This window comes from Chelonia mydas, chromosome 6 (genome assembly GCF_015237465.2).
Source record: "Chelonia mydas isolate rCheMyd1 chromosome 6, rCheMyd1.pri.v2, whole genome shotgun sequence".
In the NCBI taxonomy this organism is placed as follows: Eukaryota; Metazoa; Chordata; order Testudines; family Cheloniidae; genus Chelonia; species Chelonia mydas.
Window position 1 is genome coordinate 20,882,509 of NC_051246.2, and position 15,731 is coordinate 20,898,239.

General features: G+C 44.4%; 1 protein-coding gene across 1 annotated transcript in view; it reads right to left on the reverse strand.

Annotated features, from left to right (window-relative positions):
- Positions 1-15,731, reverse strand: part of LOC102943481 (NACHT, LRR and PYD domains-containing protein 3) — a 509,145-nt gene that overhangs the window by 477,048 nt on the left and 16,366 nt on the right. The window contains exons 6-8 of the mRNA XM_043549314.1: positions 9,307-9,477; positions 1,637-1,807; positions 261-434 (exon numbers count right to left, since the gene is read on the reverse strand). Coding sequence (XP_043405249.1) covers positions 261-434; positions 1,637-1,807; positions 9,307-9,477 — 516 coding nt within the window. The remainder of the gene's footprint in view (positions 1-260; positions 435-1,636; positions 1,808-9,306; positions 9,478-15,731) is intronic.

The window sequence follows — 15,731 nt, forward strand, 5'->3', positions numbered from 1 at the left end:
AAAATACCTGCTAGTGGAAATCACTCATTCCTCACGTTCAGGGGAGTTTGAACTACTGCTCCAGTTTGGTCCCATCTTTATTAATAAATTCTGTTCTCCAATCGCAATAGACCATAGGGATATTGGGAGCCACTGAGACAACAGGTGCTGGAGGGACACTCAGCTTTCAGCCTCTCCGTGTTCCTTCAAGGACCTGACATCTTCCACCATCCATACCCCCTGCTGAGTTCTTTCCAGCAGGAAGATGTGTGAATACTCACCTCAGTTTCTGCAGTTTGCAGTCGGGATGTTTCAGTCCTTCACACAGCAGCTTCATTCCTCCTGCCTCTCCCAGGTTGTTCAGCACAAGATCCAAGTCAGTCAGGGTCGGTTTGGCCCTGAGAACAGAGGAGAGATTCCCACAGGAACTGGCTGTCAGACCACAATTCATCAACCTGCAGGAGACATAATCAGAGAGGGAAATGAGCACTTCTGTCTGGCCAGTTCCCTCAGTAGGTTTCTAGAAAGAGTCCTTTATTCTGGGAATAAAATCACCCTGCTGTAGTAGTGGATGCTGGGGATCACATAAGGATTTCAGTCCACATGCAGCTTTAGCTCTCAGTGGGCCTAAGAGTGGGAGAATTGTATGATTCCATCAGAGAGAGATGGAGGCCTGGGACCTGAGGTGGGTGCACCCAGAGAGATCTGAAAGGGGACAGGGGTGTAGCTAGCCCTGTAACTGTGACACAGGATTGAGCATGTCCACTGCAGCCTAGATGTTGCTCACCAAAGTCTAAATTTGGCCTTTCACAAGGTAGCATTCTAGATACAGGGTTTCCTCTTTCCCTATGGCAGGCTGTAAGCCACTGGGCAGACTCAGAGCTGGAGTGGAAAAATGAAGTTATTTCAAGGTGCTCGAGGGGAGGGAAAAGCACAGAAAGCCTCCCTCTCCTTGCAACCCGCACTACGGCTGTGCCCTTGCATTCCCCTGAGCAAAAGGTCTGATCCCTTTTCTCTCCACTGTGATGCAAAAGTAGCACCAAAGCAGGCAAGAGCAGAACAGAAGGGGGCATGATAAAGTCCTGCGACTCACTGGCCCGCACAGCTAGCTGGACAAACAGAAGAACATGGTGCAGCTCGCAGAAGGATTTAGCTGCAGGCAAATTCCCCTGCCGGTGAAGGATGTGCAGGAAGAATTCTACCTCCCTCACACAGAATCTCTCTCACTCCCTCCCTTAGGCAGGGCTGTAAGAGATTTAGGATTCTGAGGCTTTGTAAGGCCTCTTGTCCTTTCATTTGTCTTAAATCGCAGAAAATGTAACATTGTTTTAAAGATCGTTGTACGAATTGGTTGTTATCAAAGGGAGTGAGATCATGCTTTATTGGACTTACATTTTTAGTGAATATTACTACAACTTCGTCCTCAATTTCAGGGGAGGCGGGGTTGAACAAGGGCTCCTGTTTGGGCTCATCTTTCTTTATACGTTCCATTTTCCAAACATGAGGGGCCATCGGGATGTTGGAAGCCACTGACATGTCAGGGGCTGGAGGGACACTCAGCTCTCAGCCTCGCCATGTGCCTGCAGGGAGCTGACATTACATACCGTCCCCAGACCCTGCTGAGCTCTTTCCAGAAGAGAAACTTAGAAATACTCACCGCAGCTTCTGCAGTTTGCTGTGTGGATGTTTCAGTCCCTCGCACAGCAGCTGCACTCCTGAATCCCCCAGGTTGTTCTCCCCTATGTCCAGCTCTGTCAGGGTGGGTTTGGTGCTGAGAAGAGAGGAGAGATCCCCACCACACATGGCCGTGAGATGGCAGTTAGAAAGCCTAGAGGGGACAGATAACCAGAGAGGGAAATGAGCACTTCGGTCTCAGTGGGTTTCTAGGAAGATTCCTTTAATTTGGGATTTAAAATTACAGAGCTGTAGTAGTGGATGCTGAGGACCACATGACCAGGTGTCGGTTTCAATCCTGGGCATCTGTAGCTTTCATTGATCCTGTGTTCCATACATGAACATTATTCTAAGGCAAAGTTCCCAACCTCCATCTCCTGAGCAAAAACATTTGGGTTTCCCCTACTAAAGAAACTTTATTACACCTGATAGGACAGGAAGGGGAAGAAAGGGAGGGAAAGGAACCTCACTGGAAAGTCTATTGCAGTTTTGTGGATGGGGGCAGGCCATTCTTATAGAATCATAGAATCATAGAATATCAGGGTTGGAAGGGACCTCAGAAGGTCATCTAGTCCAACCCCCTGCTCGAAGCAGGACCAAGTCCCAGTTAAATCATCCCAGCCAGGGCTTTGTCAAGCCTGACCTTAAAAACCTCTAAGGAAGGAGATTCTACCACCTCCCTAGGTAACGCATTCCAGTGTTTCACCACCCTCTTAGTGAAAAAGTTTTTCCTAATATCCAATCTAAACCTCCCCCACTGCAACTTGAGACCATTACTCCTCGTTCTGTTATCTGCTACCATTGAGAACAGTCTAGAGCCATCCTCTTTGGAACCCCCTTTCAGGTAGTTGAAAGCAGCTATCAAATCCCCCCTCATTCTTCTCTTCTGTAGACTAAACAATCCCAGCTCCCTCAGCCTCTCCTCATAAGTCATGTGTTCTAGACCCCTAATCATTTTTGTTGCCCTTCGCTGGACTCTCTCCAATTTATCCACATCCTTCTTGTAGTGTGGGGCCCAAAACTGGACACAGTACTCCAGATGAGGCCTCACCAATGTTGAATAGAGGGGAACGATCACGTCCCTCGATCTGCTCGCTATGCCCCTACTTATACATCCCAAAATGCCATTGGCCTTTTTGGCAACAAGGGCACACTGCTGACTCATATCCAGCTTGTCGTCCACTGTCACCCCTAGGTCCTTTTCCGCAGAACTGCTGCCTAGCCATTCGGTCCCTAGTCTGTAGCGGTGCATTGGATTCTTCCGTCCTAAGTGCAGGACCCTGCACTTATCCTTATTGAACCTCATCAGATTTCTTTTGGCCCAATCCTCCAATTTGTCTAGGTATCCTATCCCTCCCCTCCAGCGTATCTACCACTCCTCCCAGTTTAGTATCATCCGCAAATTTGCTGAGAGTGCAATCCACACCATCCTCCAGATCATTTATGAAGATATTGAACAAAACCGGCCCCAGGACCAACCCCTGGGGCACTCCATTTGACACCGGCTGCCAACTAGACATGGAGCCATTGATCACTACCCGTTGAGCCCGACAATCTAGCCAACTTTCTACCCACCTTATAGTGCATTCATCCAGCCCATACTTCCTTAACTTGCTGACAAGAATACTGTGGGAGACCGTGTCAAAAGCTTTGCTAAAGTCAAGAAACAATACATCCACTGCTTTCCCTTCATCCACAGAACCAGTAATCTCATCATAAAAGGCGATTAGATTAGTCAGGCATGACCTTCCCTTGGTGAATCCATGCTGGCTGTTCCTGATCACTTTCCTCTCATGCAAGTGCTTCAGGATTGATTCCTTGAGGACCTGCTCCATGATTTTTCCAGGGACTGAGGTGAGGCTGACTGGCCTGTAGTTCCCAGGATCCTCCTTCTTCCCTTTTTTAAAGATTGGCACTACATTAGCCTTTTTCCAGTCATCTGGGACTTCCCCCGTTCGCCACGAGTTTTCAAAGATAATGGCCAATGGCTCTGCAATCACAGCCGCCAATTCCTTCAGCACTCTCGGATGCAACTCGTCCGGCCCCATGGACTTGTGCACGTCCAGCTTTTCTAAATAGTCCCTAACCACCTCTATCTCCACAGAGGGCTGGCCATCTCTTCCCCATTTTGTGATGCCCAGCGCAGCAGTCTGGGAGCTGACCTTGTTAGTGAAGACAGAGGCAAAAAAAGCATTGAGTACATTAGCTTTTTCCACATCCTCTGTCACTAGGTTGCCTCCCTCATTCATTAAGGGGCCCACACTTTCCTTGGCTTTCTTCTTGTTGCCAACATACCTGAAGAAACCCTTCTTGTTACTCTTGACATCTCTTGCTAGCTGCAGCTCCAGGTGCGATTTGGCCCTCCTGATATCATTCCTACATGCCCGAGCAATATTTTTATACTCTTCCCTGGTCATATGTCCAACCTTCCACTTCTTGTAAGCTTCTTTTTTATGTTTAAGATCCGCTAGGATTTCATCGTTAAGCCAAGCTGGTCGCCTGCCATATTTACTATTCTTTCGACTCATCGGGATGGTTTGTCCCTGTAACCTCAACAGGGATTCCTTGAAATACAGCCAGCTCTCCTGGTCTCCTTTCCCCTTCATGTTAGTCCCCCAGGGGATCCTACCCATCCGTTCCCTGAGGGAGTCGAAGTCTGCTTTCCTGAAGTCCAGGGTCCGTATCCTGCTGCTTACCTTTCTTCCCTGCGTCAGGATCCTGAACTCAACCAACTCATGGTCACTGCCTCCCAGATTCCCATCCACTTTTGCTTCCCCCACTAATTCTACCCGGTTTGTGAGCAGAAGGTCAAGAAAAGCGCCCCCCCTAGTTGGCTCCTCTAGCACTTGCACTAGGAAATTGTCCCCTACGTTTTCCAAAAACTTCCTGGATTGTCTATGCACCGCTGTATTGCTCTCCCAGCAGATATCAGGAAAATTAAAGTCACCCATGAGAACCAGGGCGTGCGATCTAGTAGCTTCTGCGAGTTGCCGGAAGAAAGCCTCATCCACCTCATCCCCCTGGTCCGGTGGTCTATAGCAGACTCCCACCACTACATCACTCTTGTTGCTCACACTTCTAAACTTAATCCATAGACACTCAGGTTTTTCTGCAGTTTCGCACCGGAGCTCTGAGCAGTCATACTGCTCCCTTACATACAGTGCTACTCCCCCACCTTTTCTGCCCTGCCTGTCCTTCCTGAACAGTTTATAACCATCCATGACAGTACTCCAGTCATGTGAGTTATCCCACCAAGTCTCTGTTATTCCGATCACGTCATAGTTCCTTGACATCACCAGGACCTCCAGTTCTCCCTGCTTGTTTCCAAGGCTTTGTGCATTCGTATATAAGCACTTGAGATAACCTGTTGATCGCCCCTCCTTCTCAGTATGAGGCAGGAGCCCTCCCCTCAGAGACATTCCTGCCTGTGCTTCCTCCCGGTATCCCGCTTTCCCACTTACCTCAGGGCTTTGGTCTCCTTCCCCCGGTGAACCTAGTTTAAAACCCTCCTCACTAGGTTAGCCAGCCTGCTGGCAAAGATGCTCTTCCCTCTCTTCGTAAGATGGAGCCCGTCTCTGCCCAGCACTCCTCCTTCATGGAACACCATCCCATGGTCAAAGAATCCAAAGCCTTCTCTCCGACACCACCTGCATAGCCATTCGTTGACTTCCACGATTCGACGGTCCCTACCCAGGCCTTTTCCTTCCACGGGGAGGATGGACGAGAACACCACTTGCGCCTCAAACTCCTTTCCTCAAACTTCTTCTCTCTCTTGCGGCATCATTTCTACTTAGGACTCCGCAAACAAGCTGCCCTCTATGGGATACTCAGTATTGAACATTCAGGGATGGGTGAATTTTGCCTTATCTCAAGTCCCCCATCACTCTCCATGTTGCCTGGGCTTGACCACACACTAAAGGAGGCCTCAGTTTCCCAAGGGAGGGCAGTCTCACGGGCTGGGCCTACAATGAAAATTGTTACCATCTTTCACCATTGCATTTCTACCAGTGGCAGACTGCCTGCCACATTCTTAACCACTGGAGCGCCTAGCCCTGCTCCTAGGGAAAATGCCACTGTCCATTGTTAATACCTTTGCAGCTGCACTGGGAGTAGTGCCATTTTGTTAGTGAAATTTTAACACAGCTCTGAGCAGACAATGTAATAAACAGTAACCTAAAGGTGCTTGTGGAAAATTCGTGTGTGTTGGACTATGACAAAATGATGTGGAAGGGATGCGGCTGGATAGGGATCAGAAGCTTAGGAGTTAAACTGCAGTGCATTCGGGAAGAACTGAAAGGGTAGATAGAATGACTGAGCCCTGGTGTGTTGTACATGTTATGTACAAGTGCACAATGTTAAGAAGAAACCGATAGATGCCAAATGACTTCCCTTAAGAAACCTCGACAGAATTTCCAGTGATGCGCAAGGCAGGACGCTGAGATGGTGTAAATCAGACAAACTACTTTGAAGTTAGTGGAGCTTTGCTGATTGACAGCAGCTGAGGATCTGGCCCTTAGTGTGGAAACTCAGAAGCACTGGCCATGTGCTCCCTGATCAATCTGCCTCTTACACTCTGTGTGGAGGATCATCCACTCCCTTTCCAGCCAGTTGTCACTTATTTAGGAGTCAAACTGGACTGCAGGCTAACATTCATTTAAAGAAAAAGTTCACCTCCTGGGGAGAAGAGGCAAATGTTCTGCAAACTTCAGTCCCAGCTCTAGTGTTTGATCCGGCAGAATATTGTGCAGCAGTGTGGGGCAGGAATCAGCCCACACATCTTGTTGATTCGGAGCTGAATACAGCCACCCATACCTTTAGTGGCCGCCTTAGCCATACATTCACATCTAATTTATATGGGTTGGCTCATATAGATCCCGCAAACTTTGACGAGATGCCATCACTCTTAAAACTGCCTGGAGGGCCATAACAGATTAAAATGACCTACAGCATGCAAAGCTGACTATGCTTCAAAAGGGTGCAAATAAGCAATGCACACTTCCCGCAAGTAGATCTGCCCACCTCCAGAAGAAAATACCTACACCTCTAGCTCCTGCTGACTTGCCATGACCAACTTCATACTGCCAGCTTAATAGCAGGGCTGTCAGGAAGGGGGAGATTGCTTGAGATAAACACCTAACACCACACCCTCAAGGGACAATGCCAGAACTATTAGCCTGGGTGATACTGGCTTCCCCTCCTGCTGGGACACAAGATTCCACTTTTACACTAGGGGACCATAGAAGGGTTTAAGGAGACACACCTAGGGAGCTAAGGCAAAGGGAAACAGAGGGTCACACCCTAGAATCTACTAGAGTGTCTGAGGAAGCTAGACCAGCCTAGATCTCCAGTGGAGACGGGGGTGGGAGTGATAGGATTCCGGGTAAGATAACTATGCATGTAGACTCTGATGTTTTGAAACCTTTTTTTCCCCTAAAAGGCTTTCTTCTTATTAAATAAACAATACTTGTGTTCTCAGAAGGCTGTTCTGGCCACTGAGTTTGACTAGTCAGAGACTCCCGAAGGGAAGAATCACAGGTGTTGAACCCACTTAGACCCGCAGGATAATCGCAGTGGATACACAGGTACTGGCTGAACCGGTCAGACTTGCAGGGCCATCACAGTGAACACAAAGGGGACTGCTACCCTGGGCCTGGTCTAAGAGTGGGGAAGTTGCATGATTCCACCCAGAGAGAAGCAAGGACTAGGGGCCCAGGGCCTGAGGTGGGTGCACTCAGAAAGACCTGAAAGGGGACAGGGTGTAGCTAGCCTTGTAACCATGACATAGGCTTAGGTTTGTCCACCGAGGCCTAGATGTTGCTCACCAAAGGCTGAGTTTGGCCTTTCCCAAGGGAGTATTCCAAATACAGGGTTTCCTCTTTCCCTATGGCACAATGTAAGCCAATGGGCAGACTCAGCAGCTGGTGAGGAAAAATTAAGTCCCAGCTACAACTCACTTCAAGTCCCTTTCATCGAGTCTTGCTTTATTGTGAAAAACAAGATCTAAAAGCAAGAGGAAATCAACTCATCATACTGGGTAATAACTTCCCAAGACATAGTCAGCTTGAAGGGTAAAGGACAGTGCCTCCCCATTAGATAGCTTCCTCCACACCAGCTTCCCCTTTACTTCCTTAACCCTGCCCAGATCAGCCATGGAACCTGGGAACCCCTTACACTGCGGGCACCAAGCATGCAGCCTGCAGGAGGATCTGATGTGCATGATATATTTATGCAGCCCATATGACATTCTCAGATTCTCCAAAATCTAAGCTGCCATTTAAACAAAGTAAGTTTCTAGCCCTCATGGCAGCAGAGATCACCTTCTCAATGTGAATCCAGTGTAACAGATACAATAATGTTTACCTGAGTCGGCAGACAGCCTGAAACAACAACTCGGGGGTCTGAACTCTCCTGTTGCCTCGTATTCTGACTGGAGTATCAACTTAGTTAATATTGACACTGAACCATCATCAATGGGCTTTAAATCACTGATCATTTTGGTGGCTGGAAGAGGTAGGAAGGGGTGGGCATGAAACCCAGTAGCTTGCGGATTGGAAGTTGCTACAGAGAAGAAAATGCAGAGACATGGAACAGAGCAAACTCCCAAACACCAGCAAGAGGAAGAGAAACAGAAAGAAGGATGGAGAAGGAAGAGAAACCAAGGGCAGAAATGCAGTGACCTTAAAGGGGAGCAGATTTTCTCACTGATGAGGAATGTGGCAAGAAAGCACGGAACAAATAATAAACAAAACAATTAGTTACTACATAAGCCCAAATTGTCCCCTTGATTGTTGCTACCAGGGGAGGAGTCTATTGTGCATTACAGGGAGTACATTGTATTTATACCCTGGACTACAATTAACCATACAAATCAGGCCTCTTCCCTGAGTGAGTTTCACACCTCTGCCTTCGATGCTTAGATGCACAATATATGTAAAATAGTTTTAAAGATCATGAAGTGGTGTTTAAAATGGGCTTTTCCCTCAGAAGATGAGATTATGCTTCAATTTTTATTCAAAAATCCATTTCAGTGAAGATCACTTTTAGGGGAGTTTGGAATTAGTGCTCCAGTTTGGGACCGTTCTTATTTCATAGAATCATAGAATCATAGAATCTCAGGGTTGGAAGGGACCTCAGGAGCTCATCTAGTCCAACCCCCTGCTCGAAGCAGGACCAATTCCCAGTTAAATCATCCCAGCCAGGGCTTTGTCAAGCCTGACCTTAAAAACCTCTAAGGAAGGAGATTCCACCATCTCCCTAGGTAACGCATTCCAGTGTTTCACCACCCTCTTAGTGAAAAAGTTTTTCCTAATATCCAATCTAAACCTCCCCCACTGCAACTTGAGACCATTACTCCTCATTCTGTCATCTGCTACCATTGAGAACAGTCTAGAGCCATCCTCTTTGGAACCCCCTTTCAGGTAGTTGAAAGCAGCTATCAAATCCCCCCTCATTCTTCTCTTCTGCAGACTAAACTATTTATCACTTCCATTCTCCAAAAATGACCAGCCATCAGACTGTTGGGAGCCACTGACACACCTGATGCTGGAGGGACACACAGATTTCAGCCTCTCCATGCTCCTACAAGAGCTGACATCACACACCATCCTCGTGGCCTGCTGAGTTCTTTACAGAAAGAAACCTGCAAATACTCACCCCAGTCTCTGCAGTTTGCAGGCTGGATGGTTCAGTCCCTCACACAGTAGTCTCACACCCGAGTCTCCCAGGTTGTTCATTGACAGGTCCAGCTCAGTCAGGGTCTGTTTGGTACTGAGAGCAGAAGAGAGATCCCTATAACAAGCGTCGGTAAGATGGCCGTTAGTAAGCCTGCAGGAGACAGATAAACAGAGAGGAAAATGAGCACCTCTGTCTGTCCGGTTCCTCAGTGGGTACCAGTGTGTTCCTAGAAAGAGTGCTTTATTCTGGGAATAAAATCCACAGCATTGTGCTAGTGGATGCTGAGGATCATATGACCATTTGTAGGTTTCAATCCACCTGCACCTGTAGCTCTCACTGGCCACACACGAATGTTATTCAAAGGCAAAGTTCCCAAACTCCATCCCCTGAGCAGAAACACTTGGGTTTCCCCTAATAAAGAAATTATTATCAATGAGGGGTCAGAGGACGGGAAAGAAAGGGAGCGAAAGGAATCTCACTGGGAAATAATGAACACGCTGCTGGAAGGTATGTTACAGTTCTGTGAATGGGGGGGGGGCCCATTCTTCTCTCTGTTGCATCATTTCTACTTAGGGCTCAGCAAACAAGCCTCCATCTATGGGATACTTAGTGTTGAACATTCAGGACTCAGGGATGGGTTCCATTTTGCCAGCTTTTCCGTCCTCTCTCCCTCTCCCATTTTCTCTGGGCTGGACCATAGACTAGAAAAGGCTGGAATTTCCCTAGGAAGCCGAGTCTCATAGGCTGGACCTACAGGGCATGTCCACAGTGCAATAAACAACCCATGGCGCGGCTGCAGCTGGCCTTGGCCACCTGACTCAGGCTGGCAGGGCTTGGGCTGCAGGGCTATAAAACTGCACTGTAGACATTCAGGCTCAGGCTGGAGCTGGGCTCTGAGACCCTCCTGCCTTGTGGGGTCTCAGAGCCCGGACTCCTACACTGCAATTTTATAACCCTGCAGCCTGAGCCCCACCAGCTCGAGTCAGCTGACCTGGGCTCTGAGTCTCGGTCCCACCGGGTTTTTTGTTGTTGTTGTTGCATTGTGGATATACCCACAATGAAATTGTTCTTATAGTCTCTCACCATTTCAGCTCCCTTGGTGCAGACTGCCTGCCAGTGTTATTAACCACGGTGTCACCTAACCATGCTCTAAGTAAAAATGCGGGTGTCTGTTGCTACCTGCAGGGGCACTGCACCTGCAGTAGTGCAATGATAGGAAATTATAACAAAGAGACCACATCTTCCTCCATTGGTGGACACCAGAGGTCTTTGCCACCCATCTGAACAAGAAGCTACTAGCCTTCTGCTCATACAGATTTTTTATTTCTGAAACTTTTTAGTAAGGCAAAGTTACAATAAAATACCACATTGTACCTTATTTATTACTTATTCAGGATCCAGTTAATATTCATAGAATCTGGCTAAAGATTCTGGCTTGCTGGTTGGGGAGCTCTCCTCCTCTGAGTATGCTAAAAAGGGTAACCAAATTTCTAAATGCCTATCCTCTTTTTGGCCTCTCGCTTGTGTACGTATTTGGTCTGAAAGCATTTCCAGCGCAAGGACAGCACATATTTTACTATACCACAATTCCATAGGAGAAGTCCTACAATTTTCCAATAATGTGCAATACAAAGTCTTACTGCTAACAATAAAAAAGAAATTAATTTGTTTTTCAGTTTAAAACATAGATCCTGTACTGGAGCATTAATTAAGCAGGTCAGGGCATCTCCCAGGAAGCTGGCATTTTGTCATAAGATGAAAATCTTTAACAATTTCCTCCCAAAACTATCAAATTCCTGGACACAACAACCACATATGCAAGTATGTTCCCCTTTTCCTGCTACCCCTCCAAGAGAGCACCTCCTTAGTAGCAAAAATATAATGGATCTTAACTGAAGCAATATGCCATGAATACAGTAGTTTATAAAAAAAATTATTTATGAGCTACACAAATTGAAGATGTATATCCCCTTTGTCATATAGGGACCCGCTCATCCAGATCAATTTCTTTGTCCAAATCCTTCTCCCATATTTTCATCTGGGTTGTTTTCTCATCAACATCTTTTTCAATCAAAATTGTATATGTCTTAGCAATTAAACCTTTTGTTCCAGCTTGCTCCTGGGGCAACTCCTGAAATGCGGTTAAAGGTCTAGATAGAGCAGTCTTGTAACTAGATTTCACAATAAAGTGTTCGACTTGTAAATATTGAAAATACAGGATTTTTACCTTATTACATATCTCTTGGTGTGATTTTAAATCAGGACCCCGGAACAGCTGTCCAAATTGAGTCATCTCAGCTCCTACCCACAATGAATAGTCACTTTGATATTTTCTAGGGATAATTTCCTGATTATTAATGAATATACCTAAGGAAGAGGGCCTTTCGCAACACAAATTTTAAAAAAAATTGTCCAAAGTGACTAAGGTAGACTGGATGAATGGGTGACTTTTATTTTTGGTGACCTAAATTTTTTCTTAAAACCAATAATTACTATAAATAGCTGCGTCTGAGCTCCAGTCTTGTTCAAGTTTTACCCAATGTTCAGATGGTCTATTGTGAACCTAATTTATCATATATTTTCCATTGTGATGCATAATAAGAAGAAGACGACAAATTAGGGGGAAACTAGTCCAATTCACTTTATAGGCTTAAACAAAACTTTAGAACTTTTGTCTTTTATGTTTCCATATTAATTTTAATAGCACATCCTGTCATGTTTTTAATGTCATGTCAGGGATACCAACAGAGATCCACAGAAACAAAAATAATAACTTTGGGAGGAAATTCATCTTTACCGAGGCTGCCCTACCTACCCAAGAAATTTCATATTAGTTCCATTCTTCCAAGTACTTTATTATTTTATTTCACAGTGGAGGATAATTTGCCTTTAAAAAGAATTTTTATGTTTCTCCACAATATTTATTCCTAAACATTTTAAAGATTCCTTAGCCTTTTAAATGTATGTACCTGCCAACAGTTTGTTTTGACCCCTTCAGGAATATCAATTCCTAAAAATTTCAGATTTGTCATCCTTTATTTTGAAGACTGATACCTGCCCAAATTTCAAAACCAATTATTCTATCATTTTTAATGAGGCTTCTGGATCCTGCAAATACAACAAGACATCAGCATACACGCTATTTTGTGTTCTAATCTAGGAGATGTTTTGATGCCTTTTCTAGGGGCTGTTTTTCACATTTATTGCAAATGGCTCCATTGCCAAAGCAAACAATAGGGAGGATAAGGAACAACCCTGCCTCATACCCCTAAACAAATTAAAGGAAGGGGAGTGATGACCATTAACCAAAGCAGACACTTGAGGATGAGAATGCAGGGCCAAAATGCCTGTAGAAAACTGATTTCCAAAACCAAACCATACCAAAATCTGCCTGAGGTACTCCCACTCCAGCCGGTCAAAGGCTTTCTCAGCATCAAAAGAAAGCAGCACACCAGAAGAATTGCTAGAATTAACATTATAGATCACACTGAGAGTTCTTCTGATATTATCAGAGAGATGCCAGAAACCCTACTGGGACCTGGAGCTTTGTTGGATATTAAAGTCATAATTACAACTTCAAATTCCTCTGCAGCAATTCGCCTATCACGAGCTGCCCCATAATCCATTGAGAGTTGAGGTAGCATCACACTTCTCCAATATCTATTTATAAGTTCAGGGTTTGGCTGTTATGAAGCATACTAAGTATGGACAAGTTAGCAAACAATTCAGAGATCTCTTTGATGCCAGTTACTAAATCTCCCTTTTTATTTCTAATCAGGGGGAAGGCTGATTTCTTTTTTAACTTTCCGGGGAAAAGCCGATCAGCCTTATTGTCCTTTTCATAATATTTTTGTTGAATATATAAAAGTGTTTACTCGGCTGTACCTGTTTGTAACAAGCTAATCTTCCCTCTTATCTCACTTATTTTCTTATACGCTCTTGTATGTTCTGTCGATTTATGTCTACCTTCCAAAATAGAAAGTTTATTAACCAAACTCTCTTCTTCATGCTCTCTCGTCTTTTTGAGGTATGGTGCTTTATTTATAAGGCGCTCCCTCATTACCACCTTTTTGGCATCCCAGAACTCACTTTTATTGATCTCTTTCTTATTACTATATATACGCACTTCTGAAAATTGTATTCCAGCTCTTTAATTCTAAGGGGGTCATATAACAAAGCTCTTTTTTTAATAAATTAGCCAAGGTCCTAGAATAAAAATCATATAAATACTGAAATAAGATCCATAAGTAGCAGAATATGTATCATTCCCAACATCCAGACTCATCTCCTGCCAGACATTTTCTAAGTGATGCAACAAATTTGCACTTTCTTTTCTCAAATGCCCTCTGGGTATATTTGATCGATCCAAAGTGGGATTAAGCACCCTGTTAAAATCCCCCCTAGAATAATATCCCCGTCCCTAAAACTTCATAAACCCCTAAAAAACTATTAACAAAGGAAGCTTGCCCTTGACTGGGAGCAGGTACATTGGCTAATGTGAGAAGTTTATCTTTCAAGGGCCCCTGAATTAAAATATATCTGCCTTCTGTATCTATGAGTTGTGCTGAAAAAATAAAATGGAAGCATTTAGCAAAGAATATTGCCATCCTTCTTCTATTAGATTGCCCTGGGGAGACAAGGTAGTTTATTATTTATCGTCATTTTTCTTCAAGTGTGTTTCCTGTAACTAAATTACACTAGGAAAATCTTTTTTTCAGTGAGCAGAATACGCTTCTCCTTTTTGTTGGATTGTTCATCCCCCTTAACATTAACAATCATTGCACAATAAACTCACCTATAACTCCCAAGCCTGTTCTCACCCAGTATATTACCCCAGCCAGATGCCATGTCCCCATTACATTTGTGCCTGTTCTTTAAGTAAGATATTTTAGACAGAGTTCACATCCTACACGTAGTAATTTTAAGATTCACTTTTCCTTTTCCTTTCCCTTTTTTTAACACCTGTATTATTGTACCTTGACTCTGCATCTTATTTACTATATTTTCAATTCTGAGCCCCAAGTTTTTAGTATAATTTTTCTGTTGAAACATATAACAGTATTTAACATGTTTCTGTTCTCTTATCCTCTGTTTCCCTCTCATTCCCCTCCCTATGCACTCTCCCATTGTCATCTGGTCCCCTTTATCAGTGAAAACAGCAAAGAGTCCTGTGCTACCTTATAGACTAACAGACATATTGGACCACAAGCTTTTGTGGGTGAATACCCACTTTGTCGGATGCATGTATCCGACGAAGTGGGTATTCACCCACAAAAGCTTAGGCTCCAATATGTCTGTTAGTCTATAAGGTGCCACAGGACTCTTTGCTGCTTTTATAGATCCAGACTAACACGGCTACCCATGATACTTTATCAGTGAGAATCCAGACTTTCCTTACGTCCTCGGGGGCATGTTAGCTCCCTGCTGAAGGGAGGTTTTCTTTTCTTTCTTTTTTTAATGTTTCAAGAACCAAGCCTTATATAATCTTATCAAACACCTTTGTAATATTGAGCATTCTGAGATTATAATGCTATCTTTGAGTTAATTTATTCTTAAAATATTCCACCATAGATGATCCATTTCCAATTAATATAAATTTTGGAATGTTTGTGATTACTTTAAAGTCAAACTTACTTCAAAAAGGCAGATCTAGGTCTCCTGCTATTTTGTTATTAATTTTTGTTTATACAATAAAAATATAAATCACAACGTTAAAAAAACTATAATCTTATAACCATTAAGGATACTGTATCCACACAGAGTAAACTATCCTGCATGCAGCTTCCATTTAACTCTAACCCTTTGTCACTATAACCACATGGATAAAATATCCATTATTTATTGTAATGTCTTGAAATACTGATTGTGTTCTTTGGGATCTGGACTTTTTCCTTTGCTCTCATGTCTGTCCAGTTGTCTTAATGATGCATCTTTTTGAGCTATTTTGGTCTCTTTGATCTCACTGATTCTTGGCGACCTGGAGGACCGATGCCCTTCATCCCCTTCATCCCCTTCAGATTGTTCTTGAGCTGATTTGCCTGTACCCATATCCATAAGTACTGGTTTCCTCTCTTTTGGACCTGAGACAGATATCTGCTCTTCCATCTAAAGGCCAATCTAAATGGGAAACCCCTCTTGTATCTTATATTGTTCTCTCTAAGAATTGTGGTCACCTAGTAAATTCTCTTCACTTTCTAAGGGTTGTCATTGCCAGATCTGGGAACATTTGTATGGGCTGATTAAGAATCATCAGTGATTCAGCTCTCTCCCTCATCACCCTCAGTATTTTATCCTTGTCTTAATAGCAGTGTAGATGGACAACCCCATATCTGGTCTGGAGCCTGCTTGGGGCCTGGGGAAAAGAGATCTGTGAGCCCTCTCAGTATGAATGCATCTTTATTATC